Raw genomic sequence first — 27256 nt, forward strand, 5'->3', positions numbered from 1 at the left:
TTAAACTTGACAGTGTTTTTCACTCAGCTTAGCCATGCCTGAGAACCACTATTTGGAGGAACTCAGTAGGGCCAAGATGGAGCCTGAAAATTATTTTCAATAACCATGAAGGTTATTGCTCCCAAGATGATGGCCATGTAGGGGCAACACCAAGCTGCGGGAGAGTACAGTCTCTAGACCCAGACCCAAGTTGAGGAAAGGATACTTTAAGCTCCTCCTCAGAATAATGCTGCTTGGTCTTACTGGCCATTAGTCAGATTTCTTCCTCTTTTTTGCCTGCCAAACACAGCGACACTCAATTCATTGCTTTTATTGTAAGCCTCCATTCAAACTCTTAAGAAAGAAAACTGGGCTCACTGAAATTAATTGGATATACCATCAAAGGATACATAGTTATTTCCTTGTTCTTGATTTTCTACAGGTTTACTTTAAAATAGCTTATTTCTTCTTTAAAGTTAGACTTTCCAATTTTTTAAACTGCTAACTTTGAACAGATCCAAAGTGTGCCTTTAATTACCTTGTGACTAGCTGGCCCATAGTTCGATGAAATTAATTGATTTTACGTTAAGGGGGGGGGTGACATCAGAATGACACGAATCTGCATTTTCCCCAGCTTTTCACTAGCCCTAGTAAGCCATGGGCAGGTGGCTCGGTTCCTGTTACCTGTGAAGGAGAATGTGTTTACACTTCCCGTGTGAACAGTCTCTTCAGGAGATGAGCATATTTCTTCTACTGATTCCTTGCCTGTGGAATTGTGAGGTCCTCGGATCACGGTGCACACGTGGCTGGTAAAGTTGAAGTCACACCTGCCGCAATGTGCTGTCGCTTCCAGAGATGCTGGGCACAGAGTCCTGCACTCTCTGGCTTCCTAGGTTGAGTGGTAGAGGTGGGGAGATAGAGAAAAGATTTAAAAATTACATCTGGACATACGTGGGGGAGGTTGTAACAAGTCGCAAATGAAATTTTCTTCCACTTGGTTCATAAATAAATGTCTCAAGATTCATGAAGAGAAATGAAGGCGGGGCATACACTACAAAGAGCAGTTTGGGTTTGGATGACACAGATGTGGATTCAGAATCCAGTTTTGCAACTTCTTGCTTCTGTGACCTTGAGGACGTCACTTATATTCTCAAAGCCTCAGCTTCTTCGGTGATGAGAAAATGGAAATTGCATTTACCACACAGGTTGGTTATGGGAGTCAAATGAGACAATACCTGTAAATGCCTTACACTTAGTAGATACTCTGTAAATAATAGCAGGGGTCATAATTTTATTATTGTTACTTCTCACTCTCCTGATGGAGCTTTGGAGAAAATAAAGAATGTGATATTTGAGAGTCTGCACTTTTGTGCTGTGGGGCAAGTTGGACCGCTAAGAAACATTCCTTGTCCAACTTTTAGAAACCTAAATATTTCATAAACTCTCATTATAGTTATTATTATTTACATCTGTAAACCTTTTTTTCTGATGAATCCCTGGACTTTGTTTTTGGTGAGTGCTAATGTGTTCTAATGTCACAAAGTGAAATACTTCATGATCCCAGATGATAGGAGATATAAATAAGGCAGTATTTTTATAATGCAAAGCTTCCCTTCCTCTTTCTTTTATATAGGTAGTATAATGTACTTAAAATAACTTTGGTTATCAAAATGTATCCACATTCCATCTCTCTTACCTCATATAAGTTAAATTATTCTCCCAAATGTTGTCAAAATAAAGCTGCTTCAGAAAAATATCGTAGGATTTCTATTTGAATATAGTGACTTGAACACCTGCATTTATCTCCATTTCCTCTGAAAGCCCAACCGGATGGAAGTAAAGGAACACAGAAAGTCCAAGGAAGCAGAAAGGGGATGAATACATGCAGAGACAATACTGTGTGCTCAGTGATGTCCATTTTGTGTTTTCTCCCTGGGAATACCATATTTGTAAGTCAAGTTCAGTAAGAAAAGCCACGTGACTAGAAATGCCCCTGTGATGACAGTATAGAAAATATGTATGTTGTATCCTTTCTGAGATCCATACATGCGTAATCACCCTCTTTCTTCCCTTTTCCATTGTGATTTGAGGGTTGTGTGCGAAGACGTAGATCCCGAGACACTCCTTGGAGGAGAGCTGTCTGACTCACACTGGGTTGTAATTTGAAAGAACTGTTTTAAAATTTATTCTATTGACCCATCCCATACGTGAGTACACTGTTTTGATTTTGGCATGGTCTTATGTGTCGTAGCTAAAACATAAATTAGAATTTTGAAGTTAGATATCGTCTTGACAGCAACAACAAAACCCTAAACCACATGGCGTTGCTTTAATGCTTAGATAGGCAGTGGCAAATAAACACATACTGGGGTTTGGAAATTTGGGGAGCTCGGTTATGCCGTGGCTACATATTTGATAAAATTACGACCTGGGACAACTGTCAGAGTAAGCCAGGGCTACTGCACTCCAGCCCTGGGGGAAGAGGTCACGATCTAGAACATCCTCAGTAGGTGTGTGCTGTTTCTGCTGCACTTGGTAAAGTGTTACAAAATGGCATAAGCTTAGAAGAGATTTGGTGAAATTAAAAGGAACAGAGAGACTTCACTGGAAGGTATAAGGTAGGAGCCAAAGAGGGCAAGCCAAATAAAAGTCTGCATGTTGCACAGTGTGAATCCCAGCCTCCTTTCCTACCGATTCCCTATGTGCTGTCAGCCAGACATATATCTTATCACGATCTAGGATGGATTATTAAGGATAGTCAATTAAATGTACTTGCTAAGATTCTTGTTAATATGACTCTCTGACAAAAAGCCATCCTGCCACTCAATTCCCCTACTGTGTGCTCTCCACTAATATATACCTGTGCACAGTGAGCTTTCCATTCAGCCTCCAATGGAAAGAATAGACTAGGAATAGACTAGGAATAGAATATGAAAAAAAAAAACAAAAATTCAAAGGGAGGAGAAATAAAGGAAGGGAAAGAAGAAAACTAAAATAGAACCAAACAAACAAATGAGAAAATTCAAGGAACAAGGTAAACAATAAAAAAAAGCAACAACAATGGAATTAGTATTTCCAGAATAAATAAAAAAGACACCCCATGAATGGAACAAGAGTAGGATGCCATGAGTAAATAACTGTCAGCAAACAAGAAAGAACCCTTAAAAGCTATTAAAAAAAAAAGATGATAGCTAAAAAATCAATCAATCAATAGAGAGGGTGGAAGATGACGTTAAGGCAATATCCGATCATGTTGAAAAAGATGAAGTGTTAACTAATCAGTAAACAAGAAACAAGAAGAAAAGATGGAAAGATGGAAAGATTGGCTTAGGAAGTCTAACACCAAACTAGTCTGTAAAAACAGATATAAAAAGGGAGCAAATTATCAAAGAAATAATAAAATAACATTCCTCAGAACTGAGGGTCATGAGACTTCACACTGAAAAAGTCCACAAAAAGTACATCACCATGAATAATGATGATGATGATGATGATATCCACATGGAGGCACATTATCATGAAATATTAGATGGAATAAAGAGAATGTCCTAAAAACTTTCATAGGAAAAACAACCTGGGTACCTAGGAAGAAACAGGAATCACAATAGCAATGAAAGTTTAAAAGTGCAGAAATTACTTTAAAATCCGAGTAGAAATAATTTTTAACCTGGAATTGTGTACCTAGCCAAGTTATCAATCTAGAGGGAGGGTAGAAAAATGGTAATTTCAGACATCAAGCTCTCAAAAACTTTACCTTTCACGCACCGATACCCAGAGTGATCTTTCTCCAAAAGAAGGCAAAAAGGCAAGAAAGGGGGACTCTTAGATTGAGAACACTGGGACACTGACACAGGAGAGAAGTAAAAGAAACCCCCAAACCAACACTTAGGGAAGACTCTGGGGAGAAATGTCACAGTGGTCCAGTCCTGAATGGAGCAGGAGATAGAAATCTCCATGAAAGAGATAGTCGCGAAACAAAGTGCAACCCATACGTTGAACTTTACTGTAACACACTCCTTGATTCAGCATTCAGAAATAATGTCTTAATTGTAATAATTTAATGTGAATTGTCAATATGGCTGTTAACTGGCTTTCATAAAGCCAATTTAAGTCAATTTAAAAGATCATGTATATATCCTGAACATTGTCCTTGAGTAATGGAAACTATATCTTCCTGAAGCCAAAATGAGATTCCTGGGAAACAAATGTGAGCGGATAATAACGAAACAAATAGTTGTGAGCAATAGTGCCATTTCTGAAACTAACGGGTTTTCTGTCTTAATTTTTCAAATCTGAGTGCCCTTTTGAGGAGACTTTTCTACACAGATTCTTCTTAACTAGTCATTTTAAAGACATGTTCCTGCAACATCACCAGTTTTAAGACTGTGTGTTTCAGAAAAATTTCCCAGTCCAAATTTCTGAAAACATTGACTTGGAATAAATGCAAACTTTGGGAGCATACTGTTGGATAGATTTCTTTCAAGTTGCGTATGGTCATACCAATTTCTAAAACAATTTTGTAGATGAAAAACTATTTTTGATGGGTATTTCATACGATTCTTCACTTCATGAAGTACTTATTCTTTTTAACAACTTTATGAATTATCTTAATATTAATTGTTGCAAAGTGCTTGCTGGAACCCTAACAATTTCAAAGGTTAGTTTACATCTTAAAGTCTATGGTGTCCACACAATGTTTGTATAGTTGCGTCAGTTGGCATGAATGACCCAAACACCTATTTGCAGGCATCTCCTAAGGCAAAATGACTATAGGACTTAGTAGCATGTTTGGTTTTTAATGTCCCATAATCCTTTTCTTAAAATGTTAGGTTTCTGGAGTCTTGTCAAATTTAATTTTAACAAAACGTGACATGCCTGTCCATGAAGCATGTCAACATACAAACAAATGATACACTCATAGGTCTATCCGCTTTTCGAGTGGCAGGCATTTGTTAATCTTCAACTGTCTCAAGGAATAGGATATAAGCACAAGTGAATTTGCTGGATCTAAGGTCTCTGTCAAAGGAAAGTGTTGGATTTGGGTTGGGGACCCAGAGGGAAGAAGCCAGAATTTCTCTCCCTTTCCATCCCAGCACCCATGGGCATAAAATGGCACCGCATAGGTCCCAGACGACATATTCTGGCTCTTTTGGCACACAGGCTTTCAGTCCTGCACTAATCTGAAGTGCTGGGTAAAGCTTCCTGAGAACAGCTAATCATTATTAATTCCTTTAGAATTCATTGCAATAACATCAATCACAGTGAACTCATTTGGTATTAATATGGATGTAATGTGAAAATGAATAATGCACACAGGAGTTTTTATATTCCTATTTTAGAAAAATAGTTATGAACAATGTATTTCTCTTTCCATTGTCAAATCAGCACCTCTGAGAGGTTTTCTATCAATTACCTTCATCATCATTCCAGTTGAAATCTTGTCAGAGCAAACATATTTCAAAGGATTATATCCAACTCCATTACAGCATTTCTGGCTCTTTGGAATAAGTTCAGTCTCACAGCATTTTACTGGCACCAGGTCATTCTTTTTAACATGTGCTTTAGACTCTCCACTGGAAGCTGAGCAGCATATGGTATCTGACATATTCACATAATCCTGCCCACAACAGAACATCCCTGCAACAATAAAATGTTATATATGAATATGAAATAAAAAAAAGGAAGAACACTGAGACCGCTATAAAGTTTGGTATAAAAATGTCAGACTCAGGCAGTTGCTGCAATGGCACAATACAAGGTAGCACTTCCTTACCAAGGTGATTTAAATGTGCAGTGAGGGGTCCTTCTTACCAAGAGCACTAGACGCTAATTAGGTAAAGAACACACAAGAACAAGTGTTCCAAAATCATTCAGCGGGGCCGAACTTCTCCCAAGCTCCATAGGAAAAAAAAGAATCCCGATTTCCGTCATGAGAATTACCGGCTCATTTTGTGATGATAACATCGTGTTGCAGAAAAAGGGCTAGTTAAACTACGGGGAGTCAGAGGAAAGCTCTAGAAATTCACCAGGGAGAAAAGGTCAGCGAAACGCTCTGGGATAAGAGGCTAGACAGAGTAAAGAGGTAGCACCATCCAAGTACTGGAGACGCTGTGGGAAGAGTCTGGGAAGTTTTTGCCTGGCTTTGTCTAGGGGACACGTATGCTTCTTGGGCATCCAGTAAATCACTCTTTCATCATAAGATAGATTTGTTCAAAACGAGTTGCGCTTGCTCACTGATCAGGTGAGCAAGTTGGCCACTAGTTTTTGAGCAGCACTGAGTTCTAGACCCATCACTGGACATGGATAAGAGATTGGGGTCGGTGGCAGAAAGACCTCGCAAGGAGGGGTCATTGGTTGCCACTTGTTGATGAAAGACACGTGTGCCTTTCACACCAAATAGACTTTCTCCCACCAAATTCAGTTTAACTGCCTGTGTTCACATCATTTAGATCTTGCCATAGAAGAGATACAGCAGAAATTTAGACATAAAATCCTGAATAAATAAACAATACTCTAGAGTCAGATTAAGCCAGAAATTAAGGTGCCTACACTCCAGGTCACAGGGCTATTATATTAGAATTTATATCCAGTTATAAAGCAGCGCAGTGTGATGAATGATTTATTTTAATTAGAATTTTGTTTATTTATTATTAGTCCTGACTGATAACATAAAGAACCTCAACTTCAAAGTGCCCTGGGGTCCTGATTGTTTAATCTGGTCCTGTACAAACACCTACATTATGAAAGACACTCCTAATAATAGACCAGTGAGTTTTAAGTGCTTTTTATTTAAAAAAGAAAAAAATCATTGAAAGTAGACACTGGCTTGGTACACATCTTAAGAACGATGTTTAGCCACACGTGACTCCAAAGAACTTTCTCACTGATCTTTCCACTTCAAAAAAAATATCTCCTAATATTTTATTTATTTATCATTGTTTTAAATCTATTTATTTATTTTTGAGAGAGAGAAAGAGAGAGCCAGTGGGGGGAGGGGCAGCGAGAGAGAGGGAGAGGATCCCAAACAGACTCCGCACTGTCAGCACAGAGCCTGATGAGGGGCTCAAACTCGGTAAACGTGAGATTATCACCTGAGCTGAAACCAAGAGTCGGAGGCTTAACCAACTGAGCCACCCGGGTGCCCCTCTCCTAATATTTTAAAACTTTTATCAATGTACATCATTGAGCACCACCAAGTCTTAACATGCCATGTCTAAGTGTGGTAACTGTTCAAAATGATTGGTTTAAATAAAAGTAAAGTGTTTTCTTCAGTGCTTTATTAATAATATTAGTTGTTTTAACATTTCCAAGGAAAGGTTTTTTTTCACATAAATACACCCAGCAGAGCTATCACTGTAATCTGAGTCTTAGTTATGACAGGTAAAAATGACATGTGTATACACACACGTGAGTACACACAATAAAAAGAAAAATCTACACCTTCAAGTTTTATAATGTTCGGACATTTTTTTCTGCTGCTTTCTGATCAGACATTCAAATACAACCTTGGATTTTTTCACCGTCATTTTTTTCTCTAGCAGTTTTCTTAAAATAATTCATGTTTCTATTTTAAAGAGCAATCAAAATCTGAAAACTGGCCCTTTAGGGAGCAGAATACATTCTCCCCCTCTACTCCCAAGTTACTTTATGGTTTCACCATGCTTTAAGTATAAAATCAAAATGCAGACATTGACCTAATTCGAAACTCTAATCAGTCATCTGATCGCTCTGAGGGACTTTTGACAGGTCAACTAAAATTTTGATAATGAACTGTTTTTACACTAGAAAAAAAAAAGGCTGCTTTCTTTCACAAAGAGCTTCATCTTTGTTTCACTGAATTAAAATTTTCAGCCAAGATTCCACTCTCATAACAAGAAGTGACTCCCTTTCTAGTTTCTTTGGTAAACCATTACTTCTTTAATTATTATCAACCTTGTTCCAGTGTGATAAATTGCTAATTACTTAATACCCTAATCAGCGTTCATTCTTTGCACAGATAAACTGTGACAGTGCCATTAATTTAAATAGTAATTTCACTTAATGGCCAGAACGGCACACCAGATTTTTATGCAGCATTTTCTGAAGACTGCATCCATCACTGCAATATTCTGACATAAAGATGTCTGACGTGCACTAACTCACTTAGGGAGAGCAGATGTTGTGGAGCGGAGTTTGGTAGTAATTCCCATAGTGCATCACTTCAGCATGAATGAGCTGCAAATTCAGAGACAGACAATCTTCCGAAACGGCATTGCAATAACTTCTGACCCCTGCTTAATTTATCACACGCAGCACTTGACTTTTGAACTTTGACACATAGAATGCACAATTTTAAATGTGCCAAAAGGAAAACAAAACAGGTCGTGTATTATTGATGGATCGATCTATTCTTCCAGAGGCTGTTCATTACATTTGTACACAGGTGAAGATTTTCTGTGGACAGATGTTACTAAAGTGGTACAATACACATAGAGCTATTAGATATTTATTTTTAATATCAAACTGCATATTTCATCTTCCCGAGCAGCATATATATCCAATGGGAAGCTCCCATTTCATTGGATACAACTGAGAAAACAGTGAAGGAAAGAGTTGTTTACTCACAATGTCATGAGTGGTTTCAATAGGTTACTAACATTAATTTAATGGCCAGGACCGAAAAGGAAAGCATTTATAAACATATGGTCCTGAGGAATCTCTAAATTGTTAATTCTCTAAAACAGGTGCTTCATTTTTCTAAAATAAAAAAAGAACAAGAGTTATGAATCATGCTTTTGAGATCAAAATAGTACAGTAGTAAAATCAAAGTCTGGAATGTGACAGATTCAGGTACAACTCTGGGACTGATCATGGGGACCACATTTTAAACCAAGGGGTTATATATTAAGCCCACCAGAATGGAAAAAAAAAAGTTTTGTGATTAGTCATTGTTAGGACAAACTTACAAAATGGTGGCAGGATATGAAAGAAAAGATGTGCGTGCTTGTCTCCACCAGTAGATGGCTCTATGGCTGCCACCACAAAACAGAAATAGCGGGTAGAGCAAAAATTTCCCCAAATTGCTGAGCTATGTTTTAAAGTCTTTTATATTACACTTTCAAAATGTTTTTAATGTTTATTTATTTTTGAGAGAGACAGATAGAATGCGAGTGAGTTAGGGGCAGAGAAAGGGAGACACAGAATCCGAAGCAGGTTCCAGGCTCCGAGCTGTCAGCACAGAGCCTGACACAGGGCTCGAACTCACAAGCCGTGCCATCATGACCTGAGCCGAAGTCGGATGCTCAACCGACTGAGCCACCCAGGTGCCCCTCTACATTAAAAATTCATTATGGCACATGGAAATCTTCCTGGAAAACATTCTTTGATACCACTCTTACATAATGGATTTCTGTGCTCTGTTGCCCTCTTTGCAAACTTTCTAAATCCCATCTTACAAGACAAATAGCCACCGTCATTCATTCTGCTGAAGTCCTACTCCAGGACATGGAAACCCAGGATTCTCTTCCAAAGCAGTTTCAACTCAGAGTCTCCTATCAAAGGCTGCATGGACAACATTTATAATAGAGATCAGGCAATATGTTCCAAAGGTATGTCATGAGCAGTTTCTCATGGCTAACTGAAAATCCTGTTCTCTTGGAATGATAGGGGGACTTTCATTTTCATCTCTCAATACTAAAAGATATGGTCAAGTCCAATCCAAGATTAATGGCATAAATGATAAAGCCCTTTAAGCAAACACTAAGAATAAAAAGAGTAATAAAGAGGTTTCAAATACATCCAAAGAAAATGGTTAAGAATACATATCCACCGAAATGACGAGCATGACTTTCATCCCGAGATACCTGTATAACACTCCTACACAACTCATCTGCCCAGAGAGAGCAGTAAAAACATAAACGCTACCCCAGCACTTCTGTTCCAACAGCATCTGTTAATTCACTCCATTTATAAAATACATATTGACAAAGACAACTGAACTGGGACCAGGGAGATTTGATTTGGTGTGAGAAAGTCAATTCAATGTGATTTTGTTAAAGGGCTCCTGCAGGCAAATAAAAGAGTTTAAGTAATAAAGTACATAAAGAGATGTTTTACGAGCCAGCCTGGTCTTACGGCGGGCACACAATGCCAGGCAGAGAGAGAGGCCAGGCTTAGGAACAATATTGTGAGATCCAAACCCTCATGTAGCAGGTATGGTGTTGCTAGGTTGAGGAGAGAAAGGGCCATATGGATATTCTGGAAGGTCACTGAGGTCATAGTCATTAGGGGCGACAGGAGGGAGCGGCAGCAGAGAGAGGAAAAAGGCATGTGGAACGTGTCTATTTTAACTGAAACCTGCAGGAAGGTCAAGAGAATAAAAAGAGAGGCTTTTCCTTTTTAAAAGTGTCATTCCTCTGGTCCACCATGATTATCAGACTGGGCAGAATTGCACAATGTCATGGGAAACTCTTGAGCTAATCTTGATTTGCAGGAGTTGAGTAATGTCACAATTTGCTTAAGAAATATTTGACTAGCGTGGAAAACCATAGTGAAGTAAGGAGTGATTCTGAAATTTGGGCCCACGGATGGACTTCAAGGGTGTATGAAATTGCAGGCAAATTACTCTGTGTGTTTTATGTACCAGTATTTGAAGTGAGGCTTTGTAAAGATTTCTCAGGGAGCGTTTGACCCCAAAAGATTAGGCACCAGTTTCCTAGAATACAGTTACCTGTACTGCATTTTATTTTTGGCAATAGTATTCTGACTTAGCTTTCCTTTTCCCTCATATTCATTTTGCCCCCAAATCGAATATATCTCCTTAAATCACAGTTCTTATCATCACGTTGACTCTTCCTTGATTACTAAATAATATTCAGATCCTTTTGCCTACTCAGACTTATCCCTCTCTACTTCCTTACACACGGTGCTATATTCACACTTTAGCTCAAGCTACACCCCTTAGCTGAAATGTCCATCTTCTGTCTACACATCTCAACATCTTGTTCATTGTTTGAGGTTCCAATCCAATGGCTTATCTTTTTCCATCACCTTGACTGGAGTGAACGCTCAGTCTTAAGAATATGCTTGTGTCCATCCATCTCTTATGGACTGTGTTTAACCTTATTGGTACTTTCCTCCTTGATTAGATTATAAGTCCTTAAGGATAAAAGTGGAATCTTAGCCAATTTTACACTCGCAGAGCACAGAGAATAATGTCTTGAGCATAGACACTACACAATACATTTTTATCGAATGAAGGAATATGGGAATTGACTGAAAAAAACAACAAATAAACAAAGATGCTAAAAGGAGACATTTTTGCTGTTATTGTAAAACTCTGACCCATTACAGAGTGGGCGAGCAACACTTTTGTACCCTGCCTTCCAACCTAGCACCCTTGTTCTGTCTTTTTTTTTTTTTTTAATTTATTTTTGAGAGAGAGAGAGTCTGGACTTGTGCGAGCCAGGGAAGGACAAAGAGAGGGAGAGGGAGAATCCCAAGTAGGCTCCAAGCTGCCAGCAAGGAGCCCGCTGAGGGACTTGATCCCACCAACTGTGAGATCATGACCTGAGCTGAAATCAAGAGTCGGCTGCTCAAAAACTGGGCCACCCAGGTGCCCCACCTTGTTCTGTCTTTAAGGGGCGTATTTTTAACTACTCAACCAAAAGAAGAGGAGATACTCAGCTGGTTGATCATAGCACAGGACAACTAACTCATTGCCAGGATTTTCTAGTACACATGATTACCATGCCTTAAGGCAGAGGTTCGCAAAGTTTGGTCTCAAGATCTCTTTACACTTTTACAAATAATTAAAGACTCCAAATAGCTTTTGCTTATACAGGTTATATCTGTTGATAAATACTGGGCTGGAGTCGAAAACAACAACTTTTGAAATATGTATTTACTAATTAATTTAAAATAATAATAGGTAACATTTGAGAAGAATGATATTGTTTTTATTTTTGCAAGCCTCTCTAATGGCTGGCTTAATAAAGGGAACTAAATTCTCATACCTACTTCTGCATTCAGTTTGTTGTGATATCACACATGCAACCTCTGAAAAAGTCCACTGTACACACAGGAGAGAATGAAATTGAAAAAGGCATATAAGGGGCGCCTGGGTGACTCAGTCGGCCAAGCGTCCGACTTCGGCTCAGGTCATGATCTCGCGGTTCGCGAGTTCGAGCCCCGCATCGGGCTCTGTGCTGACAGCTTGGAGCCTGGAGCCTGCTTCTGTTTCTCTCTCTCTCTCTCTCTCTCTCTCTCTCTCTCTCTCTCTGTCCCTCCCTTGCTCACGCGGTCTCTCTCTGTCTCTCAAAAATAAATAAATGCAAAAAAAAAGAAGACATATAATAGGTTAGTATTAGTATGAAGATCATTTTGATCTCACAGACCACCTGCAAAGGTGTTTCTGCAAAGGGTCAGACCCATAGAAGACCCATGTCATTCTTTTTTTTTTTAATTTTTAATGTTTATTTATTTTTGAGACAGAGAGAGACAGAGTGAGAGCAGGGGATGGGAAGAGAGAGGGAGACACAGCTTCCCAGGCAGGCTCCAAGTTCTGAGCAGTCAGCATAGTGCCTGATACGGGGTTTGAACTCACAAACTGTCAGATCATGACCTGAGCTGAAGTCGGATGCTTAACAGACTGAGCCACCCAGGCACCCCCACGTCATTCTTTAAAAGTGACTGTCTCAGGGCCTAGCACTCATACATACTACCCTTTCTTATTCTTTTTTTCTTTTTAATTTTTTAATGTTAATTTTTAAAAAATTTTTTTTAATGTTTATTTATTTTTGAGACAGAGAGAGACAGAGCATGAATGGGGGAGGGTCAGAGAGAGGGAGACACAGAATCTGAAACAGGCTCCAGGCTCTGAGCTGTCAGCACAGAGCCCGATGCGGGGCTCGAACTCACGGACCGCGAGATCATGACCTGAGCCGAAGTTGGCCGCTTAACTGACTAAGCCACCCAGGCACCCCAATGTTAATTTTTGAGAGAGAGACACAGAGCATGAGCGGGGGAGGGGCAGAGAGACAGAGAAGGAGACAGAATCTGAAGCAGGCTCCAGTCTCCGAGCTATCAGCACAGAGCCCAAAGCGGGGCTCGAACCCATGGACCGAGAGATCATAACTGGAGCTGATGTCGGATGCTTAACCTACTGAGCCACCCAGGTGCCTCGTATTACCCTTTCTTCTAACTTTGGCAAACATGAGGTGTGCACTCAAAGGGCAGAGTGTATAAGGCCTCTTTTTTTTTTCCAGTCATCCAAAAAATGTTTGCAATTTGGTAGTTTATGATACTGACCTTGCTCATTAGACCTGACAAACAGTTTGGGTTGGAGGGTGTCCAGTGCTTCTCCAAATATCATAATGATCAAAGAAAGAGGTTAAGAGCATGGGCTCTGTAGCCATTTGGATGCTGCTAGAATACTTTCCTAGCCACAGAGGCAAGAGATTCCAGAAGAAATCTCCCAGACCCCCTTGCACTTAGGTGTCAACAGATAGTGAGTTCCAGTTAGTGAAATGTTAACTTAAATTTTGCTATTCCTAGACCTGGCAATAAAAAATTCGCACACCCATTATTCCATGTTCTTTTCCTCTTTTGGTTGCAGGAATGGGTATAACCCCCAGGTGACCTTAGAAGCTACCTGTGGAAAGGCCAAAATACCTAGGGAAGAGAGGTAACCTGCAGATAGGTTCATATCCCAGTACTATTATATAAGAAAACTATAACCCCTATTGTATTTGAGACTTTGCAAATTTGGGGGTTCGTTTATAGCAGCAATTAATGCTACCTGAAATAATACAGCCACTTGGTAGCTATGTGATTTGGGGACAGTGTTTGTTGTTGTTTTTTGTTTTTGGGGGGTTTCTTTTGATAGGCATGGTTCAGGTATATCATTATTTGAACAAACCTGATTCTAATTATTTACCATATATATATATATATATATATATATATATATATATATATATATATATATGTATAGTTGAAAAGACCCAAAATGTAATCTTTCTATAGCATGTGGCATTAGTTTAGTATTATGTTCTATATTTCTTTTGTATGGGGGACAGTTTTTAACTTTTGTTAGAAGCACTTCAGTTTCCTCATATCTAAAATGGAGATAATAGGGGCGCCTGGGCGGCTCAGTTGGTTAAGCATCCAACCTTGGCTTAGGTCATAATTCTGCTGTTTGTGAGTTTGAGCCCTGCGTCGGACTCTGTGCTGACAGCTTGGAGCCTGGAGCCTGCTTCAGATTCTGTCTCCCTTTCTCTCTGCCCCTTCCCTGCTCATGGTTTCTCTCTCTCTCAAAAAAATAAATGTTAAAAAAAATTTAAATGGAGATAATAATAGTCCTTACCTCATAGGGTTGTTGCGAGCTTTAAGCATGTTATAAATGTGTGGGTATATTATGAAGTACACAGAATTCAGTTTGGCAAATAGTGAACACAGACTGTTGTTTATTTTTTGTCTTGTTTTGTATTTTGTCTCCTGTTCATTGTGTACATCTTTTAGCCAATAATCAGTGTCTAGGAGACACCTGAGTGGGCTGAATTCCTTGGGTGTACTTTACTTATCTTTCGAATGCTAACTTCTTAAGGTTACGATTCAGGGGGAAATTTTCTGAAAGGATTATGTTTCTACACTGAACTCTTGTGTATCATATGATTTAATGCATCATTTATTTGTAAAGATCTTAGAAAGTTAGTTTTTGTTATTGTTTCTTGGTTTTACCTGGCAAAGTCACCTTTCTTATTACCTTATAGTGCAGATACAGGTGTCTGTGCGGTATGTTGGAGGTAATCCTTAAATTTCTGGGGTCAATGGAAGTGTCCTAATTGAAGTCCAATTCTGTTGTATGTAGGGCAACAATCCATCATCACTATTTTCTGGACAGTTGATGGAGATCAACAAAATGACACGGTACTATCAAACAGTCTGAGTATATGTCAAAGTCTTCCTCCATATATGTCTCACTGGAGAATGCATAGAGGGGTGCCTGGGTGGCTCAGTCAGCTAAGCATCCGACTCTTGATTTCAGCTCAGGTCACGATCTAACAGTTTGTGGGTTTCAGCCCCACACCAGGCTGCATGCTGACAGCACAGAGCATGCTTGGGATTCTCTCTTCCTTTCTCTCTGTCCCTCTCCCACCCACCAATTCATGTGTGTGCACTCTCTCTGTCAGAATAAACACTAAAAATTAACAACAAAAAAAAAGAATGTACAGCACGGGTATAGTGTGGATCCAGGTGGGTGATTTGTAACTGCATAGAATAGTAAATGCCTTGGGAACACACTTAATGGTTGTCCAAAGATAAAATAAAAAACTAGAAATCAGGCATTTTTTGTCTGAAAGAAGGAGAACAATCTTTCCCATACTGGGAGTACTGAAATTCAGTTGTGAATAATTTAATCAAGCATTTCTCATTTATTTAAGGGCTATGAAAATATTGGAAGTCTATTATTCTTGTTAAGATACAAGATTCAGGTACCCCCAGGATTGATACTTTTTAAATGTTTTGATTGATTAGTTTTGTTCTTCAAGTGTTCTTCTTAATAATTATCTTCAGAACTTTTACACAGAAGTAAGAGACTCTTAAATTCAGAGAACAAACAGGGTTGTTGGAGGGGTGTTGGGTGGGAGAATGGGCTAATTGATGATGGGCATTAAGGAGGGCACTTGTTGGGATGTGCACTGGGTGTTGTATGTGAGTGATGAATCACTAAATTCTGCTCCTGAAACCATTGTTACACTATATGTTAACTGACTTGGATTTAAATAAAATTTAAAAAAGGAAGAAAATGTGTATAAAAATATATATAATATATACAATGGTATATAACAATAACACTATACTAATTTCAACAATTATTACTGATATTGTGGATAACTTTTTGATTTTTTTTTTAAAGAAGAAATTATAGAAAAACAAGAAATTCATAGTTCATCTGCATCAAGATCTAATGGTGTCCTGAAATTATGCCCGGAGAAAGGCCGGAGTTCTCAACCCTTGCTAGTTGTATGGGCCGATTTACCCTGAAGCTAATGAGCTTGAACTTCAGGGCCGTTTTCTGACAAGAGCCCCTTCTAGGAAAAGCATGGTTATATATTTTTATAAAATTAGCAAATGTATAATCTTTAACTACAATTTTTCATGGCCTCTGTCTCTTGCTCCTTTAACTTGCCTTGTATCTTATGTATCCTTGTATTGACTAAAATAGGAGAGTGACTGGGGCGCCTGGGTGGCTCAGTCGGTTGAGCGTCCGACTTTGGCTCAGGTCACGATCTCGCGGTCCGTGAGTTCGAGCCCCGCGTCAGGCTCTAGGCTGATGGCTCAGAGCCTGGAGCCTGCTTCCGATTCTGTGTCTCGCTCTCTCTCTGCCCCTCCCCTGTTCATGCTCTGTCTCTCTCTGTCTCAAAAATAAATAAACGTTAAAAAAAAATTTATAAAAAAAAAATAAAAATAAAATAGGAGAGTGACCGTGTACATTTTTGAAATCTAAGTAAGGGGAAGTTGAGTTGGGGCAATATTTCGTTTGGGTTCAGTAGCTATGTTTATGATTTTTGTCAACTCTATAAAAAAGTCATTAGGCCTTGAATATGCCATTTTAACTTCAATTTGGAAAGATAAGAAATGTGAGAAATTACAGACTCCTAATTTGGATGCATATAAGGGGAAGCTTTAAAGAAAGAGAAAGATCAGACAGAAAAATTAATGGCATATGAAACAAAAGCTGTAAAACTGACCAATAGAATCAACTGAAATATTGTGACATCAAGAGAATTATAACAAAATAAATTTTAGATTATAACAAAAGTAGTAAACTATTAAAAGAAGCTGATGGATCTTAGATTGAAGTATAAATTATTACAAATTATGAAGAGAGGTAACTCATAAATACATTGAAAAAAATTATACTTCGGCTGATGCATAGGTAAAATAGTTATAGCTCAAATTCAGTCATAAAATGATAGCCATGAAAAACTGGTATGATGTTGTCAATTCAACAAATATTTAACACATGTCATTGCAAATTACTTTAAAATAAGAAAACTCAGGGCACTTGGGTGGCTCAGTCAATTAAGTATCCAACTCTTGATTTCAGCTCAGGTCATGATCTCACAGATTCATGAGATCAAGCCCCCCGCATTGGGTCACTGTCAGTGGAGCGTGTTTGGGATTCTCTCTCTTCCTCTCTCTCTACCCCTCCCCTGCTCACATGCTCTCTCTCTTTTCTCAACATAAATAAATAATCTTTAAAAAATAAAATAAATAAATAAAAAATAAATAAAATAAGATAAGAAAACTTAAAATGCCCTTAAATCTTAGAGAGATCCTTGGTAAATGTTTCTCTAAATTTGACAATAATCTAAGAACTTACATAATATTATAATAATAAACTTTGAAGCTTAAAACCACTTTTCTAAATTTCAATAATTAAAACGTATTTTGATTAGGAAAGAATGAATTATCTTTCTATGCTTCTCATTGATAAGTGGCACAAAGTCATTGTCCCATGAAGAGGTGATCAAGGGTATAAGTTAAACATGTCAGGGGGAAAAAAGAGGGATGTGAGAAGTTATATAATCCAAACATGCTGTTTTTATGTTAGTGGCATTTGCTAGATTTTATTTTTTAAATTTGTAATTTTCATAATTTATTTTCCCCTTCTAAATAAATATTATTTTTATATTTTAATCATGTGTTCATCATTTTATTTTCTTTCCTTAAAGAGGACCCCCCAAATTATATAACTTTCAGGCACCCAAAAATTCATTATGGAATCTTGAACAAGTGACTAATTTCTGTGCCTCAGCTTCCTCATTTTTAAAATGTAGACAATAATAGAACCTATCTAGTAAGATTGTTATAAAGATTAATTGAAAAAAAAAAAAAGGATTGAGTTAGTAATGCATAAAACATTGGGCATAGTACCTGGTTGATAGTAAGCACTCAATCAGTGATAATGATTGCTATTAAAATTAGTGTTAATTTCATAGCTACCAAAGAATAAGGGAGCAAAAGAACTGACATATCATCAATAATAATTTTGTATACTGTTAGCATTGCTAGGAAATATTCTCTTGATCCAGAACCAGTGCATGCATTCACGTGTGTTTTTGTGTTTGTTTTTGTTTATGGTGGATATGACACTTCTCAACAGGAAAGAGCTTTGATCCATTTTCATGAAATGCATCCACGAACATAAAAAAAGGTGAGATTACATTTTCATTTGTTGTAGAATATATACTTAAATGTATTAGACATAATTCACATGAGCTTTAATTACTTATTTGCTTTGTATCTAGGGCAATTTCCCGACCTGTGTTTCTCAGAATCTCCACCGATTGAAAAGTAGACAAGGGCTCCTTACCTGGAAGGCGACTGTACACCTTGCCTTCTTCTTCTCCACCACAGCATTCTAAGTCTTTGTTCACAATCTGTCCGCCACAGCACTGCTGGCCATGGCCATCCCGAAGCCTCCCAGCACAGCAAATCTGGTTTCCTGAGGTGGTGTAAGGCATTCGGCCACAGCAGGAGTCGCCGATGCCAGTGGAAACCCGATTGTGCTGTTCATCTGGACAACATACTTCACCTGTCAATTTAGGACAATAACAATCATTGCAGGAGTTAAAAGAAATATGCTTTGACTCACAAGGAAATTTTATCACAATCATCTTGCAGATGCCAACTGGTTGACAGAATTACTAGAAAGAATGCTGTCATTTTGGAGTTACAAAATTTCAAAACAATTTAAAAATTTTCAATTAAAGACGTATAAACATGGGTCTGCTCACATACACACATGGTAACTTAGAGGCAATGCTATGTTACCTATTTTCTCTCTCACCCCTAGTAAATGAACACAGTAGGTCTGGCAACATTGTAAGTGGTATTACAAAAAAGTTTGCCTACAAATACTTTTCTATCTAATTAGTGTAATTTTTTTTGAAAGTGGAGTGGGTTCAGAAATTAACATAAAATTGGTATTGCCTGCATTATAATTTCTTTAACCAAATTTTATTTATTTAAGCAAACAAAATACTTCTGATGTGAAGCTCAGTTAAATGAGAGGAGGTAAAAATATTCTGTATCAAGTCAGCACATTAATACTTTTCTGGGCTATGACAGACACTGAATTTCACTAATGTAGCTGTACTTACATTCCCCCTTTACATGATATTCTGGGAAACTTGAAACAAGAATAAAATAACCTTTTGCCTGGTGCTTTGGGATCAGAGTTTAAATTTTATAAATATCAATAGGCAGCATTTTTTTCTTTTTTTTCCTTTTTTTTTCTTTTTTTGATATGAAGATGCTTCTAAAAGACAGGAAAACTCCAAAAGACAAAAAAAAATTAAATTTATTCTTTTAAGGATAGCTTAGAAAGGACTACCGGCTTGGTGGATCTAAAATTCAAACTGTACTTCTCTCTATCTCATGACCCAACTCTCAGTCGACCTCCTCAGTTGACCTCCTTTATGAACCCTTGAACCTTCACTCTCTCCTTCCTCTTGCCTTACTCCTCTTCTTTTTCCTGCACCTTCAACAGACCCTCTTCCTTCTCTTCCACTTCCCCTTTTAAAACATATCTTTATCCCTGGACAATATCTCTTCATGTTATCCTGCGATCTGTGGTCTGTGAGTATATACACCAGCCTGGCAGGTCTTTTAGTTCTAAGCCTTGGATGGTCCAGATAAGATTTAAATAATCTAGTTAATGACTTACCAAGCCTTCTTAAAAGGAAGGCTCAAGTTCACTGAAGAATTTAGGATTGCCTTAGGAATTTATAGTCCTGGACTCCCTTATCAATTAGTTTATCTATGTGTGAAGTCAAGATATGCCAAAACTTTGTTAGTAAAAGCAAGACGATTTGCTTACCAAAATGATATTAAAAATGTGGGACAATATTTAAGTATGGATAGATATATAAAGAACAAAAAAAACCCAGATACTCTAGCAGGTATCCTTGAAGTCTTTCTTGTCCATATTCATTGGTCAAAAATCCATCCTACCAGATGAAATGGACAAATTACTAGAAACATATAACCTAAAAGACGAATTATGAAAAAATAGAAATTCTGAATAGATGTATAACTAGTAACAAGATTGAAGCAAAGTCCAAACCTCCCAACAGAGAACAATTCTGGATCAATGGCTTCACTGGTGAAATTTACCAAACATTTAAAGAATTAGTATTAATCCTTCTCAAGGCACCTGGGTAACTCAGTGGGTTGGGTTAACTGTCTGACTCTTGATTTAGGCTCAGGTCATGATCTCACGGTTTGTGGGATCAAGCCCTGAGTCGGGCTCCACACTGACAGCACAAAGCCTGCTTGGGATTCTCTCTTTCCCTCTCTCTCTGCCTCTCTCCTCACACATGCTCTCTCTCTCTCTCTCAAATAAATAAACGTTTAAAAAATTCTAATCTTTCTCAAACTCTTCTAAAAAACTGAAGAGGAATACTTTTTAACAAAATTTATGAGGCCAGGTTTACCCTGATATTAGACAGACACTTCAAGAAAAAAACAAAGCAAAAACTACAGACCAATATCCCTTATGAAAATTGATGTAAAACTTCTCAACAAAATGCTAGTGAACTGAATTCAAGAGCACATTTAAATGATTATACCACATTACCAAGTGGGATTTATTCCTGGGAAGCATGAAAAGATGATTCAACATATGAAAGTCAATCAATATGATATACTATTTCAACAGAATGGAGAAAAAAAAATACATGATTACCTCAAATGATGTAGACAAAGCATTTGACAAAATCCAACACCATTCTAGTATAAAAACATTCAACCAACTAGGAATAGAAGGAAACTACCTCAACATAACAAAGGATGTGTATGAAAAACCCACAACTAACATTATAATCAGCAGTGAAAGCTTTTCTTCTAAGATCGGGAAGAAGATGAGGCTGTCAGTTTTTGCTACTTCTATTCAACATAATATTGAAATAGATAGCCAGCCAGAGCAGTTAGGCAGGACAAAGAAATGAAGGACAGCCCAGTTGAAATGGCCTAAGAAAAATTATCTCTGTTCACAGACTATATAACCTCATATGTAAAAAAAAAACCCTAGAGATTCCACCAAAATCCTGTTAAAACTAATAAAAGAATTCAGCAAAGTTGCAGAATACAAAACCAATATGTAAAAATTAGTCGTGTTTCTATACACTAAGAATCAACAATCTGAAAAGGAAATTTTTTTAAAAGCAATTCCATTTAACATAGTATATAAAAAAACCCACTTAATAATAAGCTTAACCAAGGAAGTGGAAGACTTACACACTGAGAAGTACAAAAAACTGATGAAAGAAGTTAAAGAAGACATAAAGAAATAAGACATCCCATGTTCATGAATCAAAAGACAATATTGTTAAGACATCAATACTACCCCAAATGATCTATAGAGTCAATGCAATCTGTATCTAAATCCCAACAATATTTTTTGCAGAAGTAGAAAATATATCCTAAAATTGCAATGGAATCTCAAGGGATCCTAAATAGCCAAAACAATCTTGAAAAAGAACAGAGTTGGAAGGTCTCATATTTCCTGATTTCAAAACTTACTACAAAGATGCAATCAATACCACAAAGATACAGTTAACAATCAAACAGTGTGGTCCTGGTACAAAGATAGACAGACCAATGGAAAAGAATAGACAGCCCAGAGATAAAACCTTACAAAATGACCAAATAATTTTCAACAAGGGTGCCAAGACCATTTAATGAGGAAAGGACCATCTTTTCAACAAACACTGCTGGGAAAAGTAAATATCCACGTGCAACAGAATGAAGTTGAACACTTACCTTATACATACACCATATACAAACATCAACTCAATGTGGTCAAAGGCCTAAATGTAAAAGCTAAAACTATAAAATTCTTAGAAGAAACATAGGTGGAAAGCTTCACGACATTGGATTTGCAATAACTCTTGAATGTGAGATCCAAAGTACAAGGCAACCAAAGAAAAGTAGATGAATTGCACTTCATAAAAACTTAAAAGTGTTATGCATCAAAAGACACTATCAACTGAGTCAAAAGGCAACCCATGGGAGAAGACACTTGTAAATCATATAAATAATAAGAGACTAATATCCAAAAAGTCTAAAGAACTGCCACTTAACAACAAAAACACAAACAACCCAATCAAAAAAAAATGTCTAAAGCACTCTTATAGACATTTCTCCAAAGAAGATATTCAGATGACCAGTAATCATATGGAAAGATGTTGAATATTATTAATTATTAGGTAAATGCATATCAAAATCACTATCAGATATTACTTCATACCCAGAAGAACAGCTATTATAAACAAACAAACAAAAACCCACAGAAAATAATATGCTAGTGAGGAATTTGAGAAATTAGAACCCTTGCACATAATAAACTTGCACATTGCTGTTGGGAATATAAAGATATTTTTTTAAATGTTTATTTATTTTTGAGAGAGAGAGAGGAAGATAGAATGCCAGCATGGGAGGGGCTGGGAGAGAGGGAGACACAGAATCTGAAGCAGGCCCCAGGCTCCAAGCTGTCAGCACAGAGCCTGATGCGGGCTCAAACTGACAAACCATGAGATCATGACCTGAGCTGAATGAAGTCAGACACTTAACTGACTGAGCCGACTAGGTGTCCTATTGTTGGGAATATAATATGGTGTAGCTTCTGTGAAAAACATTCCAGCAATTCCTCAAAAAAGGACACACAGAATTTCCATATGATCCAGGAATACCACTTGTGGGTAGAAAGCTAAAAAAAATAATCATAATGGAAAGCAGAGACTCAAACAGATATTTGTACACCAATGTTCATAGCAGTATTACTCACAATAGCCATAAAGTGGGAACAACCCAAATATTCATCAACAGGTGAACGGATAAACAAAATGTGGTGGATACATACTATGGAATGTTACTCAGCCTGAAAAGGAATATGATTCTGACATATGCTACAACACAGATGAACCTTGGAAACATTACAGTAAGTGAAAGAACCAATCACAAAATGGCAAATATTATATGATTCTACTTATATGAAATACCTAGAGAAATCAAATTCATAGAGATGGAAAACAGAATGGTGGTTGTGAGGGGCTGGAGGTAAAGGACAATGGGGAGTGAATGTTCAATGGGTACAGAGTTTCAGTTTAGGAAGATAAAAATGTTCTGTAAACAGTACTGGTCCTGACTGCACAACTACGTAAATGTATTCAGCGCTATTAAACTGTGCACCTAAAACTTGTTAAAATGATAAATTTTGTTATGTCTCCTGTAATGCCCCTGATTTCGAATCTGAGAGACCACCAAGGAGCCGATACCGATGCAAACGCATGAGGGTTTATTTGCAAGCTCGAGCTTGGGCCCAAGTATACCCGACACAGCGGAGCAGGGACTTGGACCCCTAGGTTAAGAGGCGTAGCAGTTTTATACGGGCCAGTGGCCAATGAGATTGTAACACACACAGAAAGTTGCATAGTCATGTCAGTCCACACGCAGGTGGCCAATTGAATTACAATTTACCCTATAGTAATTGTTTGAACTAGCCTATCACTCTGGTCAGAACTGGCGCACAAGTTTGGTGGGCAAAAGGCGGGGTTTACATTCTTTGGTGGTTAGGGGTTCCGCATTCTATATGAGCCGGTTTCCAGTAAGGGTGTGCTCAGCGGCTTGACTAGGGTGGGGGAGTATCTTAAGCAATAAGTAGGTCATGTGGGGGTTATACATGACATGGTGGGTATAGCACAAAATGGAGTTAATCTTGCTCTGCTTGTCCAGGGGTAGGGGATTTTTGTTCAATTCCTTGGGTCCCACACTCCTTTACCACAATAAAAAAGTCCAGTTCCATAAACAGGGGAAACATAATTCCATGCCTGGCTTCAACAGACCACTTAGCTACCACCAGGAATACTCTGGCCTCAAGAGAAATCAAGACTTCATAATTTCTCAGAAAACAGAAGATAGGTTAGTAGACTGTGCCTTCTCTAAATCATAAGAGCTTGGTGAGCATTTGGAAGATACTTTGGCTCAGAAAAAAAAAAAAGGAAAAAATAGATCAGATTAAGAGCTTTTCAGATTAAGCAATTAGATAAAGCAAAAACAAGGACACATCTATGTCTAGTCTACAAAAAGACAACTGTCATTATTATAAGAAAAAAGGGCCATTGGAAGAACATTTGCTCTACTTTAGCTAGAAAGATAGACCCAAAAAAGGAAAAAGACAAAACACTGATAAAACAACCCCTGTCTGTGAGAGTAGCTGCTCTGGTCAATTTATAACTGCCTTTAACACAAAAAACAGAACTTTTCATGCAGTTATAGAAATAGAAGTTTTCATATGTAATTAATATTGGGGCTACATGATCTACCATAAATTCTACTATATTTCTTTTTTTAAATAATTTTTTAAAATATTTACTTATTCTTGAGAAGGAGAGAGTGTGAGCAGGGGAGGAGCAAGGAGAGAGAGGGAAAGGCAGAATCTGAATCAGGCACCAGGCTCTGAGCTGTCAGCACAGAGCCCAACGTGGGGCTCGAACCCAGAGACCACAAGATCATGACCTGAGCCTAAGTCAGATGCTTAGCTGACTGAGCCACCCAGGCTCCCCATCTATATTTCTATCATTCCTTCCTAGGAATAAGAGATAGAAATTTCAAATGCCTTTCAGACTCTGTCTTTGTCTTTGTCTTCTCTGTAATCGACACACTTTTTTGTTACTTAGTAATTCTACTCTGGTGCATCTGATGGGAGGAGATCTACCTTGTAAATGGGATGCCAGTATTAAATGTGGACCCAGAAACCTCTTAATGGAACTCCCAGAAGAATCCCCAGCCTGTAATTTGATGATGGCACAGATTGATTATCTAATACCTGATGCCTTCATGATCCACATTTCATATCTTGAATCTGTCTTCAAGAGCCTGTGGGTCAAGGAGTATTTAGATATGGGATTCATAGAGGAGGCTAAACCCTTAAAGGTCTTTATAAATCTGGCTATGTCCTTCTTGAAACTGGCTAAAAATCCACTAAAAAAATTGCTGTTGAAGAAAATCAGGTCCATTGTATCCACATACCTTCAGAAAAGACTTGTTATTCCCCATAGTAACTCTTATAATATCCTATTTGTTCCATCAAAAAGATAAATGACTGTATACCATTTTGTCCAAGATTTTAGGGTCATTAACAAGATTGTGCCTCCTCACTTCCTGTGGTTCCCAACCTAATACTATCCTCTCTTTAATCCCTGAGACAGTTGCTTAATTTAGAGTAATAGAAGTATTCTCAACAGTTTTTCATTTACTCTTGCACTCAGACTTTTAATTCACTTGGGATAGCTATGCCCCAAGAGTTTATAGAAATGCCACTTTAATTCTCACAATTATTTAACCTTAACCTTAGTGTGGTAAGCAGAATATGACCTCCCAAAGATGTCCATGTACTAATCTCTGGAACCTGTGACTGTGTTATGTTGTATGGCAGAAGGGGACTAAAGTAGCAGATGGAATTAAGTTTGATAATGCTATGTTAGAAAGGTTTGAATGGCCACTGTAAGCCTGGAAGATGGAAGGAGGCCACTAGGCAAGGAATGTGGGCAGCCTCTGGAAGGTGGAAAAGGTAAGAAGAAGGATTCTCTCTCCTAGAAGGGAAGGCAGCCTGGCTGACATTGATTTTCACCCAGTGAGACCCATTTGGAGCTTCTGACCTTGAGAAATGTCAGATATATAAAACTGTGTTGGTTTAAGCCACTAAGTTTCTAGTAATTTGTTACAGTTGCCCCAAGAAGCTAACATACTGAAGATACTGGATTTCCTCATTAAAACTCCACTCTCACACAATGTGTGGTTCACCTTCTGTTATGTTCCCCAGAAAGCTTGACAAATTGATTCTCCGTGTTTGTTGACAGTAGTAGCACACAAAGGACACAGTTTCCAAGCTCCATTTTTTCAGAACAAAGCATAGTTTCTAGGGTCTAGAGTTTAGACTGTGATGTCATGAAAAATGGGAAGTTTCTTTCTCTTTAAAGGTTGGAAGCTATTTGTGACTTCCCCAGTCAATTGCTAAAACTCAACTTAGATAAAGGATTGCTTGGTCCCTTAGAATCAACAAGAATCAATGAGGATCTTTGGTCTCATAGGATCTCAATGTCCATTAGACATTTGATTCCTAGCTTTTATGAACTGGCTACCCTTTAATAGGATGTGATGAAAGTGGACACACTTGAGTCTTTGCTCTAGAGTAATTCCTAAGAGACTATCTTCTGTCGCCTAAAGGATTCCTGTTAACCCCATTTAGTCTTATGCTCCCCAATTGCTATCAACTTTTCCTTCTATTTGCACATGAAAGCTTTGGGGGTTCTAATTCAGGAGCTCAGTGGAAATCAGAGATATTGGGCTCCCAGTAATATTACTTAGTTTAAGTAACTTAATGAAGGTCTAACAACTAATAAGTGAAACAGATGAGATGTGAAACCAGGCAGTTTGACTCCAAAGCCCATCATTCTTATCTACTAATTACTCAGCATCAAACCAGCAAAACCCTATACAGAATTTTGTTCTTTCATTAAAATATGATCATAGACAATATTCCCTGAAATAAGGAGTCTAGTCTCTGGGACATTTTTGCTTGCTTTCTTTTATTACGGATTTTCAATGTAATTTTAATGGAGATGAATTTCCTTTCTTTCTGTTCTACCAATATACCAGAAAAATATATTAAGTTACATGTATGCAGTCATCACATTATTATATAACACAATATCTCTAATGATTCAATCTAACTTAAAACAATTTTTAATGTTTATTTATTTTTGAAAGAGAGAGAGAGACACAGGTGAGCTGGGGAGGGGCAGAGAGAAAAGGAGACACAGAATCCAAAGCAGGCTCCAGGCTCTGAGCTGTCAGCACAGGGTCCAATGTGGGGCTCAAGCTCATGAGCCATGAGATCATGACTTGAGCTGAAGTCCAACACAACCGACTGAGCCACCCAGGCACTCCAATCTAATTTCAATCATGCAAATTTCAATCTTGACTAATGGGGTGACTTGGTCTTGTTTCTACGTCTTACTTTTCTTATTTATAAAATGGAAATTGAATTCTAAGGCATACTACTTAAACATTTTTTTATTTAAAAAAATCATACGTTGAAAATTGACCTTTTTGGGGACACATAGCTCTATGAATTTTAACACAGAAATACAATTAGGATACAAATGAACTTCAACTCCCCCCAAAACTCTGTACTATTCTTTCACAGTCACACTCTCCTCCCACC

At 37.9% G+C, this 27256-nt stretch overlaps 1 protein-coding gene across 1 annotated transcript in view; it reads right to left on the reverse strand.

Moving 5' to 3' along the window:
• The window catches only part of USH2A (usherin), a 737363-nt gene that overhangs the window by 159933 nt on the left and 550174 nt on the right, over nt 1–27256 (reverse strand). The window contains exons 50-52 of the mRNA XM_078441308.2: nt 18341–18562; nt 5393–5616; nt 664–868 (exon numbers count right to left, since the gene is read on the reverse strand). Of these exons, the coding sequence (XP_078297434.2) occupies nt 664–868; nt 5393–5616; nt 18341–18562 (651 nt within the window). The remainder of the gene's footprint in view (nt 1–663; nt 869–5392; nt 5617–18340; nt 18563–27256) is intronic.

This window comes from Panthera onca, chromosome F1, assembly GCF_046562875.1.
Source record: "Panthera onca isolate mPanOnc1 chromosome F1, mPanOnc1 haplotype 2, whole genome shotgun sequence".
Taxonomy (NCBI): domain Eukaryota; kingdom Metazoa; phylum Chordata; class Mammalia; order Carnivora; family Felidae; genus Panthera; species Panthera onca.